This window comes from Leguminivora glycinivorella, chromosome 5 (assembly GCF_023078275.1).
Source record: "Leguminivora glycinivorella isolate SPB_JAAS2020 chromosome 5, LegGlyc_1.1, whole genome shotgun sequence".
In the NCBI taxonomy this organism is placed as follows: domain Eukaryota; kingdom Metazoa; phylum Arthropoda; class Insecta; order Lepidoptera; family Tortricidae; genus Leguminivora; species Leguminivora glycinivorella.
Genome location: NC_062975.1, coordinates 4,858,029 through 4,878,366, shown reverse-complemented (window position 1 = coordinate 4,878,366; position 20,338 = coordinate 4,858,029). Strand labels below are relative to the sequence as shown.

Sequence of the window (20,338 nt, the reverse complement as noted above, 5' to 3'; positions counted from 1 at the left end):
TTCAAAAGGGCTTTATAGACTTTTGCGATTAATCAAAACGCTGTTGTCGGTTTATATGACAATGACATAGAAAGAATCATAGATTTAGAAATATTAAACTAGATTGTTTAGTTAGGTCAAAAAGTGTGTCCACATGAGAGGTAATTGTTTGGGCTGGTGTCCCTCTCGCACTTGCTGACAATGTCAACATTATTCAGTGACGTCATCACTGTCATAAATTGGGGATACCAGTCAATTTTCAAAGTTACTACTAAATCTACTAACACCCAATTGAAAGTATTTTTTAATTATACAAATCTTTGATTTACTGGCATCAAAATAATCACATTATAATTATTTTCAAATTTTTTGAAATATATCTAAACCCTAGTTTGAATATAACATTAAAATAAAATAAGAAGTTATAAAGTCAGGTAATATACAGATAAAAATACTACTAATATGGGAACCTCATTAACACTGGCAACACGTGCGAGAGGGACACCAGCCCAAACAATGCCCTCTCATGTGGACCGTTTTCGCTAGTCTGATACGATCGACTTTCTGTTTCAGTAATAAGGTTAATTTCGTATAGCAAAAAATGTGATTGAGCTGTCCCCTGTAAAGGTCTTTGGAAAGAATATGATGGGAATGTGACAAAATTTAACTGATTTGATGATTTGGTAAGATCCATATCCCAGTGAAATTGTGGTAGACCTTGATTGATTTATTTTGTGACGATCCCATTCATTAATTCATAAGTCATAAGCATTTATTGCATACATATTAGGTCCTTTCGCCTCCTGCATTTCTTATGAAACTCATATCCAAATGTATGAGGACTTGATGAGGACTCGATTCGACGCCGGACGCGTCTCGATTCCATCAAAGGAGGCCTGGGTTTACGAATATTCACCGAAGGCCGCAGCATGAGTATTATTTGGCATTATACATTATTCTTATATTCTTTGCCGCAGCATTAGACAGATTGTTACATCTGTAAAGCCCTAAAAAGTAACTTTAGTCTATGGCACGTCTATTCTGTATGTTGGTGCACCCTTGAAATTTCAATAACAAAATTGAGTCGAGTAAAAAAAAGTACCGCTGTAGATTTTGGTGATCAGCGTCGTAAAATCTTTAATATTCGGTTAAATCCTTTAAGCTTATTTAATAAAAGTGATTATATTTTAATTATAGTGTTAGTTTACGTTTATTATTAATATTATTTTTGATATCGTGTTGCTTGGTGAATTTAGTTGAAATCCTAAACCAGTTGTACTGTGTAAAGGACGTTAGTTGGGCGTAAAAAGAAAATGGCGTGTGCTACACTGAAAAGAAATTTGGATTGGGAGGCTCAATTGCCTGCAAAAAGAAGAAGATGTGCTCCGTTTGCTGCAAGCTCCAGCACAAGTCCAGGAATTAGAGTATCAGAAAGTAGACCCTCTTCATTTGGAGAATCCGTCACTGCACCTGCTAAGTTGACCCCAGGTTTGTTCCATCACAAATGATCATTTGAGTCTCAATTACTGTATTGATTTGACGTAATTAGTAACATTTATTGAGAAATTACCTTATTAGGTATTGAATACTAACCTACGCATCACAATATATAATCAGCTGTATTTTTTATCGCCATTGTTTTTGCGCTATCATGAATATTTTTATAGAGTTGGAGTGAGACGGACTATGTTGGGCGGATTTAGTTCTTTTGTTTTTACGTGACCAAGCTGAATCTTTAATAGATTTGCGATTATAACTAACAACTAAACCAAATCATATCTATTTTCATTGTAATGACGAAGCTAATCAAAAATAGTAACGCTAGTTTTCTTTTTGTAATGGCTGGTTATCTGGCGTCAGATTGCACGCTCTCTCTTCGAAAAATGGACTAACAAAAAACTCTTTGTTGCTTTATACCTGCTTGGTTTGGAAACCGACCTTTCGCGTAGGTTTTTTTTTACTAACTGGACGTTTTTTGCCAAAATCAATAACGATTATTGAATTGACTGGTGTGGTGCTCCAATGGTCAATTTTGTTTAGAACGATATTGGTCTATTAGCCCCTACATACCAAATAACTTGATGTTGAATTACAAGGTCTCTAAATAATTACATACTACCATTATTTATTAACATAAATAAGCATCCTTTGTTCCAATATTCACATTAAATTTACAGCTGTACAATTCATATTTGTTTTTGTTTTATTTTAGTAGTTGCTGCTGATTATTTGATTATTTATAACAGTTAGATCACATTAACACCGAGGTAATAGACCTGTGTTCCAATCTAATTGCAAACAAAAGATTAGTTCAAACTATTAAGTACCTAATGCTTCACATAAATCTGAGTAATAATCTAATAATGAAATATGTACTATTGTTGTCTCACTAATATTGAAACAAGGAAATCATTATGTATTTCTGAATCGATACTGATTACTGCTGATTTCAACAGAGATCATTAGCATCTTTATAAAATGGGAGGAAAATGCACAATAGTCCTTCTATTCAAGCTCTTTATGATTAGTATTCCGTTTCATTGCAAGATCTCAGTGATGAAATGAATGAATTTAAGGTTAGCGTGCTAGACTTGCATCCACAAATTTTCAGTTATTGAAATCCTTAGTATCTAAATAATATATTTATTTATTTAGTGGCACTGAAGCTTAAGTAGTTTCATGTGTTCTGCCTACACCTTTATGGGATACAGGCGTGATTGTATGTTGTAATATATTTATCATGCGTAGATCTAGAGAGGGGGGCGAGGTTGGCCATACAAATAGACCCATGTGAACCCCCCTCTCCCCCTGGGCACGAAGCTGGATCCACGCTTGATATTTATTTACATGAAAATTATTATAAATATAGACTAATTGCTATTCTGCATGTGGACGAAAAATAGCATAATGTGGAATTGTGGATGTAATCTAGCAAAAGGGACCCTATATCCTGAACTAGACATGTATGTTACATTTTTATGATGTTCATGAAGGAAAACTGCTAGTATGCACTCAATACAGTCAGATTGACTGACACAGGAACTAATATCTGTTCTCTTCTCATCAAGTCATCACACAAATAAATACCCTTATTGGGGTTTGGGTCCATATGAAATAAAATTTTAGTAATTTTCTGTCTGGCAACCAAAGTTTCCATTAATAGGAATTGGCATATCAGATTAATTTATAAGAAGCCACATGTATAGTGGTATTTTTTTTAGTTTTTGCAACTTTAAAAATTAACCATTACTACTTTTTTGTTTTTTAAAAGCCAAATAAAGGATTTTTTTATATTACAATATTTTTTTAACTAAATTTTGTTTTATGTCAGAGCGAATGGCGCAGGAGATCTGCGACGAGATCAAACGCTTGCAGCGACGCCGCCAGTTGCGCGTGGCGTCTGGTGTGCCATCGTGCTCGTCGTCCAGTGGCTCGGAGGGTGACGCCTCGCCACCGCACCGCTCCACGCACAGCCAGCAGCAGAAGGTTACCAATCGCGCGCTCTTCACATTCAAACAGGTAAACATTTGAATACTAAGTTTAAAGAACCCTCCTTAGAAATAAGTGAACAGCAAAAAGGTGTGCACTTATTTTCTAAGGTGTGCACAAGTTTCTAATCAGTAGGCAACACGTATGTGACACCCCTTGAGTAGCAGGCATCCATAGGTTGCGGAGACCCCTGACCCCTTTCCATCAAGCGTGCCATATGTAGTAAAAATACAATTTATGTCTTCAACTAGTGGTTCCAGGCCTTACCCTTACTGCATTTTGTCAATTGTTTATGGAATATGCCATACAGTGTATGTATTGATTGTAAAGTTATGCTTCTTTGCAAAATTGTTAAAAATCGTTCATATTCATACCTGTAATAATAAAGCAATAAATGCATTTAGAAAAAAAAACTGCTTTGCAAATAGTAAGCAGGAAAAAATGCAGCAAGAAAGCAGTACTGTACTGTATGAACCACCATAAAAAATATTACATGAATGGAAATATGTTCAAGACAAACATATGGTTTTTATTTGATGTGAAATAAATGTGCAATACTTGTTTTTAACCCCTGACGCAAAAACGACGGGGTGTAATAAGTTTGACGTGTCTATCTGTCTGTGGCATCGTAGCTCCCAAACGGATGAACCAGTTTAGATTTAGATTTTTTCTCTGAAAGCTGACTTAATCGAGAGTGTTCAGCCATGTTTCATGAAAATCGGTCCACCACTACATTGCGGTCGGGGTTTTTCAAAATTTTAATTTTGTGGTTATTAATAAATTATGTTTGTTTTATGTGTATGTTTATATTATGAGCTCTTGTATCCAGTCTGTATACCATACCATGAAGAATTAATTGGTTTTAAACTAGGTATCGGCAAATAGTTGGAAATTTCTTTGCCTATATTGTAGTTATACCCCAACTCCACACTAAAATCTCAGCTAACAGTCAAAATGCTATCTATCACTGACATCACTGTCATAAAATGAAGACTTCTGTATTATGTAGGTTAAAATTTTATTTTGGCTAGTATGATTCATTAGTGACTACTTGGGTCACCTTGTATCTTACTTACACCTACTATAATGTTGTTTTATTTAATCATCACTCTGCCACAAAAAATACGTGTTTTGTCTTCAAAACTGCAATAAAGCAGATAATTTTGATGACATTAATGTGTCTTAAACATGTACAAGTAATAAATTCTGCATTGAATAGTGTAATGTAGGTTAATAATTATTCAGCAGTTTAATTACATTATTGCACAACTATGTAAAAGTGACATTAATGCCAAAATATAAATCTATTGGGGGATTCTACAGAAAAGTAAACCTTGAAGTTTATTTTAATAGTATTTCGTAAACCATCAACTAATATATTTATCGATAAAAAATACTTCGAATTTCAAACTTCCGTAAAAATAAAAAGTATACTCATATTTTTAATTTTTTTATAAACGTGCAAACATTGATTAATGAACCTTACGTATTTATGGTACTTTTTTTTCATATTGGCAACACTGTGGCATCAGTTTTTTTTTAAACTTTGCCGCGGTTATTGTCATTAAAATTACGTTGATTTTAATTACTAATCAATACGTGCTGGCGGATTTTAATAAACGTAAGTAATTTTGTTGTAAAATAAAAATGAATAAAACCAATAACCAAGTGGTCCCACCCGTTACGAAAACATACATAAGTTTTGTTTTTCAATGACTGACTTTGAGGTTATGTTTGAAACTTATAAATTACATACATACATACATACAATCACGCCTGTGTCCCATGAAGGGGTAGGCAGAGCACATGAAACTACTCAGGTTTCAGTGCCACTCTTGGCAAATAAGGGGTTGAAAGAAAACGAAACTGTGACATTGCAGTGACAGGTTGCCAGCCTCTCGCCTACGCCACAATTTAACCCATATCCCACAGTCGCCTTCTACGACACCCACGGGAAGAAAGGGGTGGTGAAATTCTTAACCCGTCACCACACGGGCACTTAACCCGTCACCACACTTATAAATTAGTTCTAGTGTAACAAAATAAAACTTTATGTATACTGATATCAAATTTCTGTCAATAAAATTGGAATCTATTAGCTGTTGAAATCGGTCCCACCCGTGACAATTGTTTCGTCACGGGTGGGACGGTTTTATAAGGTGGGTTTACTTAAGCATAAGTACTGATTTAAGAACGTGTTTGTGCAATTTACAACTATTTCACGTGTTATTAACCGTTTTTTTATAAAGAAACAGCTTGTATTTCAACATTTTACTCGTAATTTAGAATGTTTTTTACTTTTTAAGGCAATGGTACTTTTTTGCTACATCCCATGGCAAAGGAGCCGTGGATGGGGTAGGTGCAATAGTAAAAAGAGCTGTCTGGAGCCAAGTTAAGCAGCGGAAAGTTGAAATAAACAACGCTGAAGATTTTGTGGCTGCAGCGTGTAAGACCGTTAAAAACATCAACATCTTACATCTGTCAGAAGAAGAAATCGAGACTAACAGGAGAATCCTAGATTGTAGATGGGAACTCGCCACTGGTATTGATAAAATACAGTCGCAGTACTTTTTTAAAGGCTATAACAACGAAGATTTATTAGTGGGCACTACTGCTGATTCGGATCTGAAAAGATGCAAAGCTTTCAAGCTCAGAGTTTCAAATATATACTCCGATACAGACTTGAGCAGTTGGAGTGACTCTGAATATGAAACTTTAGCATCAATATCGACAAAAAAAACTTATAAGCCGCTCATTTTGCCTAATAAAACGTACGTGTCCCACCCGTGACAATGGTAGTCCCACCCGTGACACACTTTATTTATTTTTTATAAAAAAAAATACTAAATAATATGTCAATTTTTGTTTTCATATGATATGTTCAGTTTGTTGACTAAAAATTTAATTGTAATATGTATTAAAAAGTAATATCAAATAGCAGAGTTTTCATTTATACGATTCATGTGTATCAAGGATGTCAATTTTTTGTCCCACCCGTTGCAAAAATGTATTGTGGTTTTTTATTTATTTTGATGAAGTATTATCTCCGCCTTCACTATAAATATGAAAGTACGTCAAGTAATTTGTTGTTTTCTATGTAAACTAATATGTGTGTCATTAACAGAGTTTGCACAAATAAGTCGCACATACTAAAGAATTACGTACAAGTGTCCCACCCGTGACGGTAGAATCCCCCTATTGTATATTTCTTTGTTTGCAAATAATACATTACGATAAAAGTGCGTAAAAAGGAAGTTCGAAACGAGTGGCGATAAATTAAAACACGACCGAAGGGAGTGTTTTAAATCGACACGAGTTACGAATTTCCTTTTCGCACGTGTATCGTACGACGTTTTTCAGTACAGATGAGCCTCCGAAGTTTCGACCTGGCATATAATGAACAACTTCTCGAACTAGTGCGTAAAAAAACGACCATCTGTACTGAACAGAATGTTTGAATGAATTTGTGATAGTAATTGCCATAGAAGTTTCTTAGTAATTACTGCCATATTATGGAGGTATTATAGATTGACCATTAGGTATTTATTATTTTAACTCTTATCATCATCCTCCTTGCGTTATCCCGGCATTTGCCTAGGCTCATGGGAGCCTGGGGTCCGCTTTGATAACTAATCCCAAGATTTAGCGTAGGCACTAGTTTTACGAAAGCGACTGCCATCGGTCCTTACAACCCAAAGGGTAACTAGGCCTTAATGGAATTGGTCCGGTTTCCTCACGATGTTTTCCTTCACCAAAAAGCAACTGGCAAATATCAAATGACATTTCGCACATAAATTCCGAAAAACTCATTGGTACGAGCCGGGGGGGGGTTCGAACCCGCAACCTCTGGATCGAAAGTCGCACGCTCTTACTGCTAGGTCACCAGCGCTTTATCATTTTAACTGCTAATTTAGTCAATTTTGAAACCAGTGAAAGATAGTTTATAAAATAGCTTGGGAAATACTCCATACCCAGTAATGAGTTTTTGTGGTCATATTTCTATACAGTCTTAATTTCGTCGAATATTTTATTGTCAAGTCTGTCATTACTTCGCATGTCATAAAATAAATAAATAAATATATAGGACACTCTTACACAGATCGACTGAGTCCTACGGTAAGCTCAAGAAGGCTTGTGTTGCAGGTACTCGAACAACGATATATATAATACTTATATACATAGAAAACATCCATGACTCAGGAACAAATATCTGTGCTCATCACACAAATAAAAATAAATGCCCTTACCGGGATTCGAACCCGGGACCGCGGCGTAGCAGGCAGGGTCACTACACACTAGGCCAAACCGGTCGGACGTCAATGAATCCTTAGCAAAACTCCATATATATTTATGGCAATCTCAACCAAAATACATAGTACTTATTCTTGCTTGTCAATAAGGTGCCATTTCTGTAAAGACGGAATTTGAAATCAATCTTGTTACCTTAGTGAAACAGCAAGCAGATTTCTGTACATTTTCGGTAACAAATAACCTAACCTAACCACAAAATTAAAATTTTGAAAAAACCCCCGACCGCGACCTAGTGGACCGATTTTCATGAAACATGGCTAAGAACACTCCCGACTAACACAGCTTTCAAATAAAAAAAACTAAATCGAAATCGGTTCATCCGTTCGGGAGCTACAATGCCACAGACAGACACACACACAGACAGACAGACGGACAGACAGACAGACACGTCAAACTTATAACACCCCGTCGTTTTTGCGTCGGGGTTAAAAAAGGATCTTACTCAGCATCATGGACTCTAACAGCCTACCAATTTTTATCAATATTGAAGATGTGATCCAAATGTACTGCATAGTTTTGGGAATTGCTGAACTATTTATTGTACAAACATTAACATGCATATTTTTGGCAGGTCCGCATGATATGCGAGCGCATGCTGCGCGATCAGGAGGCGGCTCTGCGCGCAGAGTACGAGACTGCTCTGAGCAACAAACTCGCCGAACAGTACGAGGCTTTCGTGCGCTTCAACCTTGACCAGGTAAAATATTACTTTACCACAGTGATGCTCAACTTTTTTCATTAGGGGTCAAAATTTGAAGGAATTCTAGAGGCGGAATGCATTTTTACAACAGTGGTGGACATCACAAATAATTTGAACGACTGGTGGTGTGCCGGATACAATCCTTTCGCCGGCCGTACTTTGCCCACCCACTGCTTTACCACATAGGTGGCAACCCACACTCAGGCGACGCACGTCGTAAGACGCGGAACGGACATGGCGGCACACTCGGGCGGCGCGGCGCTGGCGTCCGTTCCGCGTCTAAAGACATGCGTCGCCTGTGTGTGGATAGTCCCTAGGGGGGACGTCAAACAACAGCACCACAGGTTCATTCAAGCCCATTTTTTTCATGCTTGTTGGAGCTGGCTGTGAGTAATGGCAGTTGGCGCAACATATGTATGTAGACTAGACTTATTTGGAACGAAATATACGTCCATCGCTAAAATTGTTAAAAGATGTGTACTCGAGGAATGTACCTTCTAGTTGGGCTATTTTCACTAGAGTTGTCAGTTAACCTACACACAAAATTCATGATGTTGGTCAGCAATAGCCATCAGGCTATACCAATTGATCATATTGCTGATCACAGTATCACTTTTTTCAACAAAAATGTAATCCCTTGTCGCTCATGCTGGTTGGAATTGCAACCAGATTGAATCAGACCAGTGTTTAATGTTTTTGTTGATGCAGGTCCAGCGCCGGCCCCCGCCTCCTACGTGCATGCCACTGGGCATGGACGCCGAACACCACATGCATCAGGATCTAGTACCAAGCTGTAAGTACACATGGTTTAAATTATTCTTCTATGTACACTTTATGAAATAGCATGTGCTGAGTTATACATAAATTGTCTTATTTGTAAACACGATTTTCCTGAAGAGGGCGCCACTGTACGGTGACACAGTCTTCATTATATCAATGTTTAAAAAAAAAAGCAGTCATGCTGGACTTGCTTTGAACAGAACTATGGCCATCACAATCACGATAAATTAAAAGTTATTATAGAAAAAATGTTACAATATACTAATATAGGTACATTGTTTACACTGAATAATATTACTTCTTGTTTTCCGTTTAGTATCTAATGAATACAAATTTAGGTTAATTTACTTGGTTTAAAACTTATTCGTTTATAATTTTTGATGTCTTTTTTATCACTTTCTTAAATATATTTTTTCGGTTATACTATCATGAATACAAATTCAATTAATTGCACAGCCTCTGAAATGTTCAAGGAACACATATATTACAATACATTTTATTATAGAGGTCAACAGGCCAGGTATAATGTACAACAGGCATGATCTTTATCCTAACTTTAAACTTTGTACATACATATTAATATATTTTGCTTCTCTTTCCACTTAATTACTAGGGTTATCCATTAAATTGTAATCTTCTGGAATGTGTCATACCATCAAGTTCAGTTAGGACTTACTTGACTACTTGTATATTTTAGTTATTTTACACAAATAATTATGTAACACTAGCTTTTGCAAAAGCAAAGCAGCCTATGTCACTCTCCATCCCTTCAACTATCTCCATTTTTTAAATCACGTCAATTCGTCGCTCCGTTTTAACGTGAAACACGGACAAACAAACAGACACACACACTTTCCCATTTATAATATTAGTATGGATTCGTTTATTCATATATCTTGTTGTTTCAGATCTGTCCTAATGACGACGGTGTCGACAATGCGGTGTTACACCGCAAATATATCAAGACAAACATATATGTGAATAATATACGCAAGAATATGTCCTAAACGACATTGTGATCGCTGGTGGAATTCCTACTGCCATTAATATTGTGAAACGCATTTTTCTGGCCAACTAGGTATACAGTATTAAGAATTATATACAAATTTGTGCCCCACCTCTGTTATAATGATTATAAATGAATTGACAGTAACGTAATATTATATATTCACAATATTGACAAGGTTAGATTCCACAGCTTTGTTCATGCCACATACACATAAATTAGCTTGTAACGCTTTAGGTAAGGTTTGCTGGATAATTGTGTTCATAGACTGAGGATGGATGCCGGAGAGCCGGGACTAGCTGCTGTTAAGTTTCCAGCACTCTAATGTGACTTGAGCCTACTAAGAGCCCATGATATTTTGTATATTTTCTAATCGTGAAACTATTAGCAACCTAGTACTAACACGAATAATAAATTCACACAGAGTGCCTGTTAAGATATCATTGTCCTCAGTTTTGTTAGCCATAATTTTGATTGTACTTTTGTCGAATTATAGTCGTATTTGATTGGGCGCGTCAGTCGCCGTTTATTAGTGATCTAATTATTATATTTATATGCCGATGGTGAGCGTCAAAGTGGTAGATCTAGGAACAGCCCTGGATTGTTTTAAATGGACGGCATTGGGTTGGTTTGACGTGATGGATCGCAGTACTGTGTGAACATTTTGACGCTCAACACGCCTTATCATGAGAATGATAAACTAGCTTTATTTCTAAGTTATTTTCTCGATAATGTAGAAGAGTTCTCGACTGCTGTTTCAGAGATCGAAACGCAAATGTAACATGGTCTTGCAAGTGAGCATTATTGGGAATTTGTTTTATATTATGTAGTTAGAACTTTTTATTGGATACAAAAGGATATGATTTGTTACCATGCATTATTCAATAAAAAACTCTAGGATAGTCTTTTTTTTAAATTGTATTATCAGCTCATTATTAGTAAGTCGGCGTTTAAGAACTGAAAATAAATTAGCTAATTACCCGTAAATGGTTTATATTTTTTTACCAACTTGTAATTTCCTTCCTTGCCTTTCCTTACCCGTCTTGGGAGGGCCTAATAATGCACACAATTTGCTACCACTGTCGAAATACAGAAATATGTAGGGCAAATTTGCAGTACCTAAACGAGAAAGGTACCTGAACTTCAGTTTGAACTCCAGTGTAGGGTCTTCGTGTTTCGCAAATTAACCCCTTGCATCAGCCTTGCATATTTGATTTATGCCAAAATAGGTCTGTATGCCTCCCTTTTTTCCGAAGTGAATAAAAAGGACGGCATGTTGCCTATGATCATATTTCTATGACAAACAGACTCAGTGGACTATCGGCCTAATAATGAAATGAAAAAAAAATATTTCAGGTCCCATAGCAGTGATTCAATGCTCTTTGGGAACATACTACGCGGACGTCCGCCGTCGAGCGACCGCGACCGCGATCGGTCAGTGTGCACGGTCACCAAAACATCCAGCGAGCCAGATTTCGATCGGACGTCCATGCGCTCAAGGCCATGTCCACGTCCGTCGACCGATAGTTTGCACGGTTATGTGTATTTCCATTGTCCAGATTCCCGTCCGCGGTCGATTCACGACGGACGTCCGCGTAGTGTGTTCCTAGCTTTAGTTATATTGAACATGAACACGCAGGGCGTTGTATGCTCGCTGCGTAAAACTGGCCCACAGGCTGCAAGTATAAAGCTCGGAACACACTACGCGGACGTCCGTCGTAAAACGACCGCGACCGCGACCTATCAGTGTGCACGGAACAAAAGATCCAGCGAGCCAGATTTCGATCGGACGTCCATGCGCTCAAGGCCACGTCCGCGTCCGTCGACCGATAGTTTGCACGGTTATGTGTATTTCCATTGTCCAGATTCCCGTCCGCGGTCGATTTACGACGGACGTCCGCTTAGTGTGTTCCTAGCTTTAGGAGCGAAGTTCTACAGATCAACAGTTGCCACCCTTCAAAACTTCCGCCATTCTACTGTCTTAAGGTGTGCCAGAGTATACATGCTCCGTGTGTAAGGGTATATCTACACACAGGCGACGCATGTCTTAAGACGCGGAACGGACGTCAGCGCCACGCCGCCCGAGTGTAATTTAAAAATCGTAACGTACGTAGGAAGGATGCAAGACGCGTACCCAGGCGACGCGGCGCTCGCCTCAAGCGACGCGTCACCTGGAGCGCGTCTTACGTCCTTCCTATACAAAATGTACTGAGGAGACGTTTTTTAAATTACACTCGGGTGGCGTGGTGCTGACGTCCGTTCCGCATCTTAAGACATGCGTCGCCTGAGTGTGGGTTGCCGCTAACCCTGGGCGCACACGGAGGCGACAGTTGCACGGCGACATTTTTTCTCTGTCTTGGACGCGTATAGTAACGACAGAGACAAAAGATGTCGCCGTGCAACTGTCGCCTCCGTGTGCGCCCAACTAAGTTATACAAGATATTGTTAAAAACGCCTGTTCGTTAAATGATAATTTATTATCTATGGCACAGCATAACTGTCACTGTCAGTTTTGTCGTCTAGCAAATAGCAATCACTCCAAAGAATACATAAATAATCCACAATTCATCTCTTTATTCCATCGTTACAAAGCTATAAATCCAAAATGAGCTTCGATCAATCCTCAAATAGTAACAGTACATCTGACAAGCCGGATAGAAAGGTGCTAGACCGCAGCAAAACTGACGACTTGCAAATTTCGCGAACAGACATGAATATGTTGATTATGAATTATTTAGTCACAGGTTTGTGTTACTTAAATCTATTTACACCCCTTCTACCATTAATATTATCCATTAGGATAGTCATCTATGATATTATTGTCCTAAAACTCATATAAATCTGATCTGAGATGTGTCGTTTTACCTTTTCTTTTGTGAAGACGATGACCTTACTCTAGTCAAAACACGTAGTATTTTGGGGATAGCTTCGTATTATTTCACCCTAAAACACAATCCAAATCCACACTGTAGTGTTCATTTAATACAAATATCCTTTTCAAAATACACAGTATATTATTTTTAACAAGATCAAATTCATTTTTCAAGAAATAACAATAAATATGTAATGAGTGTTAAAACATAAACAAAATTATGATAAATTAAGATTGAATCATTCAAAATTAAGATGTGTAAATCCTTGTGGAAAACCTTTGTTTAGTTTGGGTTCTAGATCATACATCACACTTAAGCTAAGATTGTAATTACTATCCTTGCTTCAAGTAAAACAGCTTATTTTAAAATATTCTTCAGCTTACTACTCATTCATTAACCACATATTTAATCCTTTGCTAGGAATGGCATCAAAAAATATTCAAAATGGAGCCCTTTCACTGGGCAAAATATGGAGATCATGGAGGAAAATATAAAAAGGGTTAGATTGCCCCTCTCCAGTCCCTCACTAAGGGCCACTAGTACCAACGAAAATGGAGGGTTAACCCACTGTTTTATATGGAATTTGACAAATGACAGCCCACTAACCCTGAGTTAAGTGGTTGGTGCAAGTGGGACTAACATTTACAAATGTCAGAAATACAAATAAGGACAAATAAACGTATTTCAAGGACCTGTAGGCCTAGCACATGATTAAAGCGAGAGTTTGTCGCCGCGAGATACATAACACGTCTTCTTCTAACTGTATTAATGACATAAGGACGGGTAGTCTATCTCGCGGCGACATACTCGCGGCAATCATGTGCTAACCCTGCTGTTTGGCCCACTTGCACCAATCACTTAACTCAGGGTTAGTGGACTGTCAACTGTCAAATTCCATATAAAATGGTGAGATAACTCTCCATTTTCGTTGGTACAAGTGGCCCTTAGACTTACAAACAACCCCACTTGTCTAGAAAAGGCATTGTTATTAAAGTTAATATGTCATTAGGCGATCAAGCATCTTCCCTTGGATTAAAATACGTTGAAAACATTCTAGAGGGCTTCAAGGAGGCGGCACTAAAATTCCAACAAGAGGCGGGACTGCAGGAGCCTGCTCTGTGCAGCTCACTGGACGAGCGCATCATGATCCGCGAGGCTGTGCAGAGCGGCCGCATCCCGGACGCCATTGCCATGGTCAACTCCCTGCACCCGGAGCTGCTGGACAATGATAGATACTTGTACTTCCATTTGCAGGTTCCATTCATATTTATTTTCGACTTGTTTTATAACTATAAAGTTTTATAGGGTATTGTATATAGAAAATAGTTTTCCTTGCATTTCTTGGAAGGATAGACCTTTTACATTCTTTCTTTATTTTTTTTTCTGCTGCCTGTGTTAACCTATCAACCTATTTAAATAAGAGCTGATGGCTTAGCAGAGGTTGCAGGTTCATAACTAGCTTGAAACAATGAAATTTTCGAAACTTACATATTAAATATACATACATACATACAATCACGCCTGTATCCCATAAAGGGGTAGGCAGAACACATGAAACTACTCAAGCTTCAGTGCCTCTCTTGGCAAATAAGGGGTTGAAAGAAAACGAAACTGCGACATGCAGTGACAGGTTGCCAGCCTCTCGCCTACGCCACAATTTAACCCATATCCCATAGTCGCCTTCTACGACACCCACGGGAAGAAAGGGGTGGTGAAATTTTAACCCGTCACCACACAGACATATTAAATATCATTTCCTATTATTGGTTATTACTTTTCAGTGTACGAAAACATTGTGAGGAAACCAGACATCCGAGATTCTTGAGATTAGAATAGAATATTTGTTTATTTCATTCACCATAAAAAATTGTAATTTACATTAATTTTATATTATTTATTATTATTATTTGCTAATGCACAGGCAGCTTAAAGCTGATACGTGCACGTCAATGTCCTGACGCACTTGAGTTTTGTCCATTCAATAAATATTTATCGAGTCTGTTTTTAAAAGAGTTCACTGTAGGTGCACTGATTACGGTTTCGGGCAAACTGTTCCACACTCACTACGCGGTTATACAAGAAGTGACGTCGATTAGCTAAAATTAATTAAATACATACTTGAAAAGCTTTTAAAGTTTGCAAAATGTGGTTATAGAAACCTTTGTAAAAATTGCATTTGAATTGCAGTTAACTGCAACTCCTGGAGCTAATCTGCGCCGGGCGTGCCGAAGAGGCTTTATCGTTCGCATCGGCTACGTTAGCGGAGGCAGGCGCCAACGACCGCACGGCGCTCACCGAATTGAGCGCTCACCGCGCTGCTCGCGTTTCCAGATCCTCATGCGTCGCCGTTCGCTGACCTGCTGCTGCCGTCCCACAGTCAGAAGGTAGGTTAATAACAACCACTGGAACGTACGTGGAAAGCTACATTTTAGTATTGAGTGCGAATGACCTCACGGCGCTAACGAAATTGAGCGTACCCTCGCCTTGCTAGGGTTTCCTGACCCACACGCTTCGCCATTCGCTGCCATCTGTCTCACAGTCAGAAGGTATTAAATCAGCTGTTAGTACTGGAACTTATTCTGTAGAAAGGTCGTGGTAACGAAGATATCACGATGACGCTCACCTACTTATCCCACAACAGCCAAAAGGTTATTAGTAACGCAACTATTTAAGCAAACAGGCATCAAATAAAATGAAGATGTAGGACAGAACGTATCTTGCCCGCGGCACTTTCTCGACACACTTTAGACTCTTCCCTAAAAACATTGTCGGCTTTGAAAATTTCTTCTCTGACGATAATACCAAATATGAATGATTTTTGAAATCATCTGTTTTACCCAACAGATTGCCAGCGAGCTGAACGCAGCCATACTAAAGATGGAAAATCAAGAATACACCAACCCCAAGCTATGCAGCCTTCTGCGCATGATTCTCTGGTCCCAGAGCGAAAGTTAGACAAGCACAACATCAAGTATCCAAAGATGACAGACCTAGCCAATGCCACTATAGAGAACCCAAGTTTTAAGTAAGTTTCAATGTGGTTTATTTATAAATAAGTATTTGTTTTACTACCATTGTAATTATGACAATACTCTTTATTGCACATCTTAAGGTGGCTCGCCTAGGTTACCTGAAGCTCAGGCTGCGTTAGATGGCGTTAATCTGCAAATTACCAGTCTTATTTTTTTTGTGGAGTCGTACAGGCATTTATATACTTTCAATTATGCTTCGCGAACATTTAATATTAAAATTGACGTATTACAACAAACATTCAACTTCTCATTGTAACGTTAATCCCCTTAATGTAAATAAATTTACTATTTTACACTATTTTTAAGTACCACTCACACATACAAACAGTGTTTTTGTATTCCTTCTAGTCGATAATTTCACGCGGCGACAGCTTGTTTAAATAGCCTTGCGGTAAATACGTGCCATCGCATGATTTGCATGGAAGTACTGTTCGAATCCAGGACTTTTCTCTTTTTTTTTAATACTACGTCGGTGGCAAACAAGCATACGGTCCGCCTGATGGAAAGCGGTCACCGTAACCTATGGACGCCTGCAACTCGGAAGAGTGTCGCTTGCGCGTTGCCGCCCCATTAGAAACTTGTACACTCCCCTTTGCTGCGTATGCACAGCAAAAAGGAGTGTACAAGTTCAAAGGAGGGTTTGGGTTGCCGACGACTCAAGGACAATAGACGGAACAAATTAGGTTCCGGTAAGTCCTCCCGTCGTCAGCACCCCGCACCCTCGTTGAGCTCTGGCAGCCTTACTCACCGGCAGGAACACAACACTATCATGACACTATTTTTTGTTCGTCGAACTCAGAATTTCTAACATAATTATCCTAATCTCGATTATATTTTAAAAAAAAAACCAAAAAGTATAGATAAATTTTAGTTTCTAAACTACGATCCGAATGATTTTTTTTTCTCAATTGTTTATTTTTGATGGAGCAAGGGTATTCAAATCGCTTTTGAAATCTTAAATTAGTAAATGAAAATGCAATAGTTAACTGGAGTAACGTAATGCTTTAAAACTCAAGTGACTTTTTTTTATCTAAGGAGTGATTTCGATAAAATATTATATTTAGCGAGGGTATTAAAAGTTGTGTTTTATATCTCAACTTAATAAATAGAAAATCAATATGACAATAAAAAAATCAATATGTTCTCTAAGACAAAATTGATACTTCGGCTTTCATTCTTGCTCAGTCAATAAAAACGAAATTTATATCCAAAAAAAACACAAAGTTTATATAATCCTGGGAATCGAACGCACCTTCACGGCGTGACAGACGATTGTTCCCTCAACGACGCCATTACATAACACGCTGTTACCGACGAAATTGGGCTATACATATATAATTATTTAAATATAAATAATAATGTCAAATCCATACTTAATATTACAAATGGGAAAGGGTGTGTGTCTGTTTGTTTTTCCGTCTTTCACGGCAAAACCGGAGCGACGAATTGACGTGATTATTTAAGGGGATTTAGTTGAAGAGATGGAGAGTGACATAGGCTACTTTTTGTCTCTTCTCTTACGCGAGCGAAGCCGCGGTCAAAAGCTAGTTTATTATAAATGGGAAAAGCTGAGTTACTCTATAATCTGGAAGTGGAAGAATTCGTTGTTTCACCAAAGATAATTTGTGTTTGTTTGTTTGTCCGTCTTTCACGGCCAAACGGAGCGACAGATTGACATGTTTTTTAAGTGGAGATAGTTGAAGGATGGAGAGTGACATATGCTACTTTTGTCTCTTTCTAACGCATAGTGCGAAGCCGCGGCAGAAGCTAGTACAGCACGGTAAGATGGTCGTCGCGATAGACGATAAATATCAGGCCGTCCCTGTCGCACTATTAGTAAGTGCGATTATAGGGACGGCCAGATGTTTTATCATTTATCGCGCGACCATAATTGCCTGCCTGGACCAGATTATATTGATGATAATTATTATTTGTAACCATTTAGTTAATATTGTCTTCAGTTACCGCGATAGTTACTCATGAAATAAAACTCATGAAAACGGATTAAATCGTGTATAATGAATTTTGACAATTTATCCCGACGTTTCTGAACACTACAGCGTTCGTGGTCTCTGAGCCCAGCGGGTCGACTGAGGAAAATTACAATGTGCAAAAGCTACCCACACACCTACATACATATTCATATATATAACTATTTAGTTGGCTGAAGAAAACACTCACACAACAATAACATAGGTCAACTAGCTCAGTAAATGTAAGGAAGTCAGCACATTACTAATACTATGCCACACTATGACCTATGTACCTGACTCTGACGTGTAATATTTTATTTTATCAACAAAGGTGTATAATAAAGATTGTAATGTATTTTTGTATGAAAATAAAAATAGGAAAGAAATATAGTAAGAGTCTTTTTAATAGAATATTTATTCTATTAAAAATAAAAATAAAACTTAATAAATCCAAAAAAGTTCAAATTATTAAAAAAGAGCCCTGGAATCGAACTCCGAGATTTCCTGTTTCATAGTCAATGCATTTGACCGAGATCGCCATTTCGATTTACACTAGCAGTGTCGAAATACACGATATGTATCTTTATTGACAAAATGCGTCATTATTTCTGAGTCTGTTTGAGTTAAGTAAACCAATATCTTTAAATAATTACTTGTCAAGAGCCAAGTGTCACTGATGACAAATGTCAACTAAAAATGCGCGAAATATGACGGCTCTGTGTCTGTACACAAAATTTGGCACACACATTTTCGTAAATTAATAAAAAATTCATATGGATTTCGTCCATGATTTCTGTATGAAACAATGTATTTCGTTCAATACTGCGACGATGGATAATGTATAGTAGATGTATGCGTACATATTTTTATTTAGTTGTAGTGGTGCGGTGACTAAATAAATGGTAGATGTTTTTTGTATGGAAAGCGAGCCACCTTTAATAAATTTGACTGTATACAAATCACATACTAAGTTTAAAGATCATTTATTACAACTGCCACCTGGGCTATTTTTTTTTTTAAAGTTGTCCACCCCACTTTGTAACATGGGTATTTTTTACGCGACTCATACGATTTTTACGATCCTGATAAGAGAAAAAATTACCCAAGATTTCCATACATTTTTTCAAACCTTCGCGGCAACGACGCCAAGCGACGCGTCTTACGTCCATCTTATACAAAATTTACCATTTCGAGGAGACGTTTTTTAAATTACACTCGGGCGGCGTGGCGCTGACGTCCGTTCCGCGTTTTTAAACATGCGTCGCCTGTGTGTGGATAAACCCTTGCATTCCGTTACTGCCATACAAAATGTATAAAAAAATAATAATGGAATGGGAAAAACCTTGGGACACTTTTTTTCTCCTAATAAGATTGAAAGAGCTCGCGATTCTGAGTGGAAACCATAAAAATTTCCAAATCAAAAAAATTGGGGTTGACAGCTTTGAAACAAATGGCCCACCTAACTTTATCACGTCTGACGAAATGGCATAATAGTATCTCGAAAGTAACTAATCTGATTATGATAAAATTTCACTTACTTGCACCAGTTCATGTTTCGACACCGATTGTTGGTTACTTAGTACATAGACACGTACATACAATCACGCCTGTATCCCATAAAGGGGTAGGCACTAGCAGAGCAAAATAACTCGCTAAAGTTTCAGTGCCACTTTTGGCAAAAAGGGGTTGAAAGAGAACGAAAAGTTACTAAGTATTCCAGCAAATGTGCAGTTTCACAATTGGTGTAATAAAAATTAAAGATGCTGAAACTGCATGCTCAAAATCTGTCCAAGTCCAAATAATATTGCAGTAGATATTCCAATGGTAATAAAACAAAATAATATTATAATAATGTCGCCTGTAGCTAATATGGAAATCTGTAATAGTAATACATTTTGCAGTTTAATTACCATGCTAGTATAGATTGTTCAACCTTTATCCAATATAGTTTTTCACATGGGTAGTTTAACAGTTATAATTTGTATGGAGGAGATGAATTATAAATTGTGATGTAATAATCAAAGATTTCTTATTATAAATATTTTTGTATTTTAATTGATCATCATCTAAATTGTATCGAACTGAAAGAAAATATGAGATTGCATTGGTTTGTATTAAATTAAAAGTTATAGGAAATTTCTTCCCCGAGTATGGCAAGGCCAAAAGAGAGGGTAATTATCTTTAATAGTCTAACT

General features: G+C 37.6%; 1 protein-coding gene and 1 pseudogene across 1 annotated transcript; both read left to right on the top strand.

Moving 5' to 3' along the window:
- Positions 1-1,052: 1,052 nt before the first annotated feature.
- LOC125226589 (akirin-like) lies at positions 1,053-11,252 on the top strand. The gene is made up of 5 exons (XM_048130593.1): positions 1,053-1,467; positions 3,311-3,498; positions 8,351-8,476; positions 9,188-9,272; positions 10,168-11,252. Exons 1-5 carry the CDS (start codon positions 1,293-1,295, stop codon positions 10,176-10,178), a joined length of 585 nt encoding a protein of 194 aa, XP_047986550.1. The 5' UTR covers positions 1,053-1,292; the 3' UTR covers positions 10,179-11,252.
- Positions 11,253-12,776: 1,524 nt separating this feature from the next.
- LOC125226638 lies at positions 12,777-16,243 on the top strand (annotated as a pseudogene).
- The last annotated feature ends 4,095 nt before the right edge of the window (positions 16,244-20,338 follow it).